General features: G+C 46.8%; 1 protein-coding gene across 1 annotated transcript in view; it reads left to right on the top strand.

Annotated features, from left to right (window-relative positions):
- Positions 1–9,392, top strand: part of TYW5 (tRNA-yW synthesizing protein 5) — a 33,103-nt gene that overhangs the window by 13,058 nt on the left and 10,653 nt on the right. The window contains exons 3-5 of the mRNA XM_019523177.1: positions 2,935–3,004; positions 3,998–4,042; positions 6,646–6,783. Coding sequence (XP_019378722.1) covers positions 2,935–3,004; positions 3,998–4,042; positions 6,646–6,783 — 253 coding nt within the window. The remainder of the gene's footprint in view (positions 1–2,934; positions 3,005–3,997; positions 4,043–6,645; positions 6,784–9,392) is intronic.

Genomic DNA, 9,392 nt, shown 5'->3' with positions numbered 1-9,392 from the left:
AGCGCTTGCCCCAGCCCTGGTCCCAGCCCTAGTTCCTCCCTTACTGTGGGGGGCATTGATCTGTGCCCCCATGCCCCTTCTGTTCCACCTCCCCTTCCACTACAACACACTTACTAGCTGTACACAGCTGTATCAACCGTTGGAAAGACAAAACCCACATCGGAACAGAATGTCAATTTATAAATGTCAATTTATAAACGTTGCAAGTGACATTCATCACAACTTAGTCGTAAGTTGAGGACTGCCTGTGGCAGCCAATGTCACAAATTAGCCCCATACTGTCCCCAAGTGTCACTGCAATCCACCTTCTGCTGCTTCATCTGCTGCTCTGCTTTCTGTTCCCTGCCCTGTGCCCTTGCTCAATACCTGCTTTGCTTTCTGCTCCCTTCCCTGTCTGCTGCTGTGTTGCCTGGCCACTCCCCAGCTTGCTGTATGCCACACACAGGGTGCCCGTTGTGCTTATGGCACAAGTGCAACAGGTTGACCACCCATGACCTAGAGTTTAGTTATGAGCCAGCAGTGCTAAGAGTGATGTGGTAACTTGAGTGATCTTGCCATCTTGGAAAAAATCTTTCCTGGTAACTGAGAGGGTAAGGATATTTAATAATATTCTTATTATATCTGTTCTATGAGAAATGTATGAATAGTTATTAAATATATGGATATTTAATAATATCCTTATTAATTGATTCTGTGAGAAATATATGAATAGTTATCCTATTTTGTGTAGTCTACTCTGAATCCTATAGAAAATATTTTCCCTGTGAAGAGCTAGTTAAAGGATTTGTGTCTATACGTCTGTTTTTATTGCTGCTTTTTATACTTAACATTTATTTTCCAAAATTAAAAACTGTTTGGGGCCACAAACTAGCTGATACTGGCAGATTATGAAAACTTATGTAAGCATTAATCCAGTAATACATTAGCTATTACAAGCCATTGCTTTGTTGCTGTATCAAGGAAAATTACATTTTGTAGTCCCTTACTGAAGTAAAGATCTAAGAAGTCTCTATTGTATTAGATTTGTATTGGCTGTCTCTGGAGCAAACTATTACCAAAGGAGTATCTGTAGAAAAAAAAATATGTCCTGCAGTATGTACCCAGTTTGTGAACAAATGATATTTTTAGAAAGACACCCCAGCCCCCATAAAGTGTGATTCAGTCAGCCAGGACTTGATCCTGTTCCACCAGTCAGCAGCAGAACTCAGATTGACATCTGTGGGGCCCCTAGCGAATGACTTTAAAAAGAAATAATTTGCAGCTGTCCTCATAGAAACAAGTCCTTTTTCTTTTCCCTAGAATCACAAAAAGAAGCAATGTTAGGAAAATAGCTTAAAGTACAGGAAGGTTGGAATTATTTTTAAACAATGGTTTCAACTAAGGTAGCATATATAGACAAGCTAAAATTTAGCTTTGTGTGCCCCCGGATTGAGAAGAGTCCAAACAAACTAAGAGCCAGATTTGCAGGACTGCTTTCCATCTACAATTGGAATTGAATTTACTAGAAAAGCTCAGCTCTCATTTAGACACCTTAATGCAATGTCCAGGTTTGCTAAAGCACTTAGTATCTGGCAAATCCTATTGAACACAACAAGAGCTTCTGTTACTGAGCAGTTTTGCCAGGTTGCCGGATAATTATTCTTTTACAAGATGACTTAAATCTGGAGCATTTGGATCTAGGATGAGATGAGCGAAGCTGGCTGAAGTGAAGGATTTTTAAATATAGGACTTTCATATTGACATAGTTCTTTTATCTTCCTACTGAACAGTTGGTAGTTGTTATGATGATTTTTTAAGTAGTTTGCTAAATCATATGTCCTTACATAAGTACGACATTTGGGGGTGTTAGGGGGAGTTAAATTGATTCAAAATGGCTGCCCAATATCAGGTACATCAGGATGGGGGAGCTAGCTGGGGAACTGGGGGGTCCAGCAGGCTGGAGGGATTGGGGGTCCACCAGAGGTTGTGGGGAAGGTGCAACCTGTGGGTGGAGTGGGGAGGTGGGTGTGAGCTACAAGTGAGGTGGAGGAGCAGGTGCGAGCCACAAGGGGTAGGGTGGGACAGGCACGACATGTGGTGGGGTGGGGAGGTGCAGGCATGACCCATGGGTGGGTTGGGCTGGCAGGCATGACCCACAGGTGGGGGGAGGAAGCAGGCATGGCCCATGAGGGGTGGTGAGGGCAGGCATGACCTGTGGGTGGGAGAGGGGGCAGGAGCAACCTGCAATGGATGGGGGCAGGCATGACCCAAGGTGGGGGGAGGCGTGACCTGTAGGTGGGGTGAGATGGGGTCCCCCCACAGTGATCCTATACCCCCATTCCTCCAAGTCCTTCTGCCACTGGGACTTACTTGCTTGGCTACAGCAGTGGCACATGCTGATGAAAGCAGCTGCACCTGGCTTGTGGCATGGGAGTTGAAAACGGCTGAGAGGGGGGGAGCAAGGGGCCTGGGGACAAAAAAAGCAAAGCAAGGCAAGGGGAGAATGAAAAGAATAATTCCAGGGCTGGAGCCAGTGGCTGGGTTTTCTCAGCCGTGGGGCTACACAGGGGAAGTGGACAGAAGTTCCATGCACCAGTTTGATCTAAGTCAGATGTGTCTGATACTGCATGGATCCAGGGTTATCTTAAACCAAGTTTTGCAATTTTTAGACCAGTTTGTGGGTATGGAACTTCTGTTCAGTTACAGGTTTACACTGATTGCCAGTCACTGAGACCGGGTCTGTAAATGTAATGTTGGCACCAAAGTGAGCTAAATTTAAATCCAGCAGCCATTTTGAACCTGATATATATAACCTCACGAATGTCTGTACTTAGCCATTATGGGTAGGAGAAATATGTTTGATACATTAAGTGTTTTAAAACTAATAATCAGATAGTTTGTTAGGTTGGATTGTTACACTGATTAGTGTTATGGATTTTGGTATTTATATTGCAGAACATTGCCTTTTGATACGTTTGTGCGGAGAGCAGCTGAAGTCACACACACAGAGTATTTTATATCTGAGGTAATTTCCTTAGATGTTACATTTTTTTGCCAATGTTTTGAGAGAAAAAGGCTGCAATTTTTGGCCTCAGTCCAACAAAGCACTTTAACTGAAAGTTATCTATAACTTAGGCTGTTTTGGGGTCCCAGAAAATGAACCTTTACTAAAAAATTACTCCTTCCTCATGTGCACAATTTAGCTAACTACTTTAGTTAAGCAAGTAGGCTTGCTTGTGTGGCCAAAGATGATTTGCATGAGCAGGATTCCAGAATCAAGTTGAAGAAATAGACTTAAAATTATATTTTAATTATAATAGCAACTTTAATTTACATATTTTGCTGTAAAAGCTAGTGGAAAATACTCCTAGTACAGCTGTAGCTCCAGTCAAACATATGAGTATAAACTACATAAATATTGTAGCATACTTAATGAGTAACAAATGATTGGGTATGCAACTATGTCCAGACAATACTGATTTTTTTGGATGGATGGATAGGAATTTGCCCCTCCCCAGAAAATGTAGTCCCTGAATGTCTACTGGACAGTGGTGGGTGAATAATTCCAAATCATTTTTCAAATGTGCCTTCTACTATTTATTTGGAAGCTATAGCATGTTCTGAAATACACTGTTGTGATTTGCTGTATCAGTGTTATGAACAATTTTTTCATGTACTACAGAGTCAAAACACTGTTGAAGCAGTTGAAAATGTGACTTAAGCTTCCATGTGAAGCAAGGTGTTTTATCTTTCTTTTCTTTAATTATTGAATTGCACCCTTACACCTTTGGGTTTACCTGTTTCATTTAATTAGTAAATCTTCTTTTGTTTCCATTTCCTTGGATAGGCACAAGAAAGCAATAGAAGAAAAGGCAGGTCAGCATAGTAGATGAATTTATAGGTGTCATTTAGTTGCATCACATTTTAATGAGGCCTCATTAGTTGAAGCCCTTTGTTTGATATATAATTTTTGTTCTTTAGTTCTATTGACACATTTCTTTTGTGTTGGTGTTTTAAGGATGAAAAATATTATTTGCGATCCCTGGGTGAAGATCCAAGAAAGGTGGGTAATTTGAGATTGCTTTTTGTATATTTTAGATTAAGTTTAATTTCTGTAAGAGCCCTGCTCTGATCTTTTGACTTCCATAACCACACAACTTATGATCATTTGCCCAATCAATTGATTTAGGCCCAGTTTTTTAAATCTAGATGCCTAAGACCAGCACCAAAATGAGAGTCAGGCACTGAGATTCTGTTTTCAGGTGTTGATAAAGAGAAATTGATCTGGAAAAAGAGCATGATCCTGATATTCCCTGGCCATTGTAGTGTCCTTCTGACATGCTGCAGACAACGTAAATCAGGGCTGTCAAACTCATCTGGATTCAGGTCAGGCCCATAGACCCCTTTCTCTTGCCCCTCCCTCTGAGCATACCTTATCTAGCAGCCACTCCAGGCAGTCTGGGACCTGGGCTGTGTGCAGCAGATTGGTTGGAGTGTAGTTGCCCTGTGGCACGTGTCCCAGAGTGGGTTTTGTGTCCCACACTGGCTAGGGATGCCACTGCATGCAGTGCAAGTCTTGCTCTGGTCGGACTGTGCAGCATGTGGTGCCCATTCCAGCTGTTCTGGGATCTGCATTGCATGCAGCATGGATCCCAGGCTGGCTAGAGCAGAGGTGGGCAAAATATGGCTTGCGGGCTGGATCTGGCCTGCAAAGCCATTCTATCCAACCCATGGGGCCCCTAAAAAAATATACAAAATATAATATTTATCTGCCCTTGGTTCCTGTCAAAAATGACAGGAACCAAGGACAGTAGGACCCAGGGGAAGCCTGGCGGGCTCCCACAACAGCAGGGCCCACCTGGCCTTGCCCCTCCCCCCCCCAGCCAGTAGCCCCAGCAGGGGCTTCTGGCCTGAGACCACATGGCTGTCCTGCTCCAGAACCACAGGTAAGGGGAAAGGGGGGGAGGGCAGGGGAGGAGCCCAGGGAAAAATGGCCTGGGGAAAAGCTGAGCATGTGGAGAGAGGGGAAAAGTGGCCCCTCACCCACCCCGTGGCCAGCACCCCATACTGCAGCCGCTTGCAGCCCGCCCGGGGATGCCTGTGCCTGCTCTGGACAGCCCCGCACAGGCTGCAAGTGGTTGCAGCAGGGAGTGCCAGCCAAGGGGTAGGCAAGGGGCCACTTTTCTCCAGGCTCCTTCCTGACGCGGAGGAAAGTGGCCCCTTGCCCACCCCACGGCCAGTGCCCCACACTGTAGCCACTCGCAGCCCCACATGGGCTGCAAGCAGCTGCAGCACAGGGTGCCGGCCACAGGGCAGGGAGGGGCTGCTTTTCCCCTCCTCAAGCTCAGCACCACCTTGTAACCTGGCCCCATAGCCACCCGGGCCCCACACCAGCTCCGGGCTTGCCCATTGGGGCTGCACGTGGCGACAACAGCTGCGGCCTCCCCTGCTTACCGCGCTGGGAAGCATTTGCCACTGCTGCCTGTGAGCTGCCTAGCATGCAAGCTTTGGGCGGGCAGCAGCAGCAAACACTGCCCAGTGCAGCAAGCAGGGGGCTGTAGCTGCTGTCACCACACGCAGCCCTGACAGGTGAGCCTGGAGCTGACGCAGGGTCAGGTTACAAGCTGGTGCTTAGCATGGGGAAAATCAGCCCCTTGCTTGCCTTGTGGCCGGTGCCCTGCGCCGCAGCCGCTTGCAGCCCACGTGGGGCTACCTGTGCCTGCTCCAGACAGCTTGGCACAGGCTGCGAGCGCTTGCAGCAGGGAGCGGCGGGTGAGGGGCCGCTTTTCCCTGCACTCAGCATCAGCTCCTTCCCTGCCAGGGAGCAGGGTGTCGGGGCTATGCGCTGCCCCCTTCCTGTACTGTGGGGCTGGGGGACACTGGGAGTGAGCAGGTACGGGAGCCAGCAGGAGCACGGGGCCCACACCGGTGTCCTGGGGCTAGTGCCAGCGGAGCAGGGTGGCAGGAGCGTGGGGTCCCAGCCAGCAGGGGCTCTGGAACCAGGCCAGCTCCCGCTTCTCCCTGCTGGTGCAGCCCAGCCTGGTTCCACAGATCCGTGCCAGCATGTGCCCCGCTTTGGGCCCCACTGCTGCTGACCCTGGGACATTGGTCCCAAGATGGTGACTAGGAGGCAGGGCACCTGTCAAGGGGCAGGGCTACCCATGCGGCCCTTGACAGCCTGCTAAAACTGGGTAAGCGGATCTCTGCCCAAAATAATTGCTGGCCCCTAGGCTAGAGCATCCACCAGATCAATTGTACTGGGGGAAGGAGAGGGGAAAGAGGAGGAGATCCACAGGCCCAGTTTGGCTTGTGAACTGGCACCACGCCCTATGTCGGTCTGATCAGACCCAGAGGTAGCACTAAGGGCCAGATGGCAAGCTGTGCAGGCTGGACCTGCCTGCAGGCCATATGTTTGATATTCCTGGCTTAAATCAGTGCATCTTTTGGTCTGTTGTTATTTATACTGGAGACTGAATCAATGTCCAAATGCCAAAGACTGCAGTCAAAGACACCATTGTTCACAACTACCAAACAATGCCACATGGTCTGTGGTCACAGCTGAGGATCTAATCCTATATGCCTGTTTAACGTGGTAATAATCCCATGCTTTCACTTGAATTTATGTCTGATATATGAAATATTGAACTATGTCCCTTTTTGATTCAGGATATTGCAGATATTAGAAAGCAATTTCCTTTATTGGCAGAAGATATTCAGATCCCAGAATATTTTGCAAAGGAACAGTTCTTCTCCAGTGTCTTCCGCATCAGCTCAGCAGGACTGCAGCTGTGGACACACTATGATGTAGGTAATGTATGTCCTTGTGCCTTTGTTATCATAAGGTGGTACAGATCTTGGATGGGAAGTGGTGCATCAGGTTGCCAACCTTTAGGGGTAGAGGTCTGCTTCTATTAGTGAAGAACCTTAAATATTTTTGGGTACTAGGTAAATCATAAATGACTTCAAGTATGGTCTGCCTAACACATCTGCCATTTTAAGCATAATTCAATATTATTATTAATTGTTTCCTGATCCTGAACCCCCTGATGCGAGTGAAGAGTTGCATGATTGGACTTTTAGGTTTTACTGATTGGTTTGCTTAACAGTCAGGAACTTAAACACTAACATCTGTCAACATTACTGTCTTCAGTTGAGGTAAATGTGCTCAGGACCTGCAGAATTGCCTTATTTTGCTACTCTAGGCAATCCTTATTTTTTCTGTGGTGATTTTGACACCTTTCTGCTGCACTGGATTCTAAATAAACGGCAGATTTTAGATATAGGAATAGTAGAGCCAGCGCAAAAACAATTTTTTTAATCAGTGGTATGTCAGATTGTAATGATGCTGAAACATGATAAAAGGAGTTCTAAATATATTCTTCATTATGCTTGATTTCCCTAGAAGGAAAGCATAACATTCCTTGAATTTTTGATGGTAAAGCTCAAATCCTAGTATAAGGGAAGAAAAAACAGTAAGTATTGTTGAAAAGAAAATAAAGCTTTTTCTTCCTCCTATGACTAGTAACATGTGCAAAAGACATAAGGGACAAAAATAAGTGTCACATGACTGAGATTTGCAGGATAATTTTATAAATGGCAGCAATTTCACTTAATAGGTTTTCTGAAATTTTAACACAGAGATAATATTCTCTTTTGTATTCAAGATGTTGCATGTTACAGAGACTGAAAAGCTACGTATTTTTAAATCAGCTGGACCTGATGTAATTCACAAGTATTAAGGAGAATAGATGAAGCAGTGGTTAGAGCCATTAACGATCATCTCTGAGAACTTGTGGAGGACAGATGAGATTTCAGAAGCCTGGGAAAGGGCAAGCATACCCTAGAAGATAACCATGGGATAAAAACAAGGGTCAACATAGATATGTTAAGAACAGATTATATCAAACTAATCTAATTTCTGTCTGTGGCAAGGGTACAGGCATAGTAGAGAAGGGGTGGGGTGTAGTAGAGATGAGATGAGTCTTACATGATATTCTCATAAGCAAGCTTGGGGGAAATATAGTTTAGATCACCAATTCCCTAATAGGGCTATATCACTTAACAAGGCAGGGGGGCCAGGAGCCCTACGGAAATGTAGTTACAGCATTTAGGCTCAGATTAGATGTGGGGTCATGAGCCTGAAAGTAGAAAGATTGGAAACTCATGGAAAGTGGGTGCACCACTGGTTGGAAAACTGATATGCAAAGAGTAATTGTCAGTGGTTTCACTGTGAATTGGGAAGGATTTAAGTAAAGTTCTGCAGGGATCCAGCATTATTTAACATTTCCATTAATGACTTGTGCTTTCTCTGTTCTCTCATCCTTAAATTTGCAGCGGCCAAGCTGAGAGGGCTTGCAAGTACTTTAAAAGATAGAATTAAAATTCAAAGTACAAATTGGAGAAATGCTATAAAATATATAGGATGCAGTTCATTAAAAACAAGTTTGAAGTATCACACTTAAACAAGAATAGTCAACCACATGACTACAGAATGGAGAATGACTGGCTGGTTCTCCAGAAAAGGCATCTGAAAGGTTATAGTGGGTCACAAATTGAATACGAGTAAACAATATAGAGGTGCACCAGTATGTCGGTCCAATATTGGATTGATACTGATATAAAGAAAATTGGTGGTGTTGGAAATTGGCCTGAAGTGGCCAGTAATTTGGCTGATAATTGCCTGTGCGTGTGTGCAGCTGCAGCGCAGCATGTAGGCAGCGAGGAGCAGAGCCCAGCAGAGTGCAGCTAGTAAGTCTGTTGTGGTAGAAGGGGAGGGAGAGGAAAGGGGCTTGGTGGGGCAGATCAACACCCCCCGCCCCCATGGTGAGGGAGGGGGAGCAGGGGCAGGCACTGCCCAGCCGGGGTAGAGTGGGCATGGGACAGAGCTGTGGCTCATCTGGGGGGTGGGGGGGATGGCTCTTGCCACTGTGTGCACCCCGGGAGGTCATGGGGGGTGCCCCCAGATCTGTTTGGGGCGAGGAGGGCGGGCTGGAGCCAGGGCTGCCTGCGCCACACTCTTTTTAGTGGAGGCTGGGCTCAGGGCAGGTGGCGCTGGGATAGGGGCCATGGAGGGGGCTGCAGCCACCCCAGATTTTGCCGTAGCCCTGCTCCCAGTGCCGCTGCCACTTGCCTGCCAGAGCTCCAGCTCTTCTTGGCACGTGGGTGGAGGTGGGGGGGGTTGAACTGGGGCTGTGCCAAGTGAGTGGTGGTGCTACCAGGGGGGTTATGACAAAATTTGGGGTAGCTGTAACCCCCTCTGTAGCCCCCTCCAAGTACCACCACTGCCTGCCCTGAGCCCAGCTCCAGCCCGCAGCTGCAGCCCGCCTACCCTGCACAGCACTGATCCCAGGGCACATCACCACCCCCACCCCCACTCCTTCCCAGGGTGTGCTCAATGGTGGGAGCCACCCACC

Source organism: Gavialis gangeticus, unplaced genomic scaffold (assembly GCF_001723915.1).
Source record: "Gavialis gangeticus isolate Ggan-Ray unplaced genomic scaffold, GavGan_comp1, whole genome shotgun sequence".
Taxonomy (NCBI): domain Eukaryota; kingdom Metazoa; phylum Chordata; order Crocodylia; family Gavialidae; genus Gavialis; species Gavialis gangeticus.
This window is presented reverse-complemented; position numbering and strand designations above follow the sequence as displayed.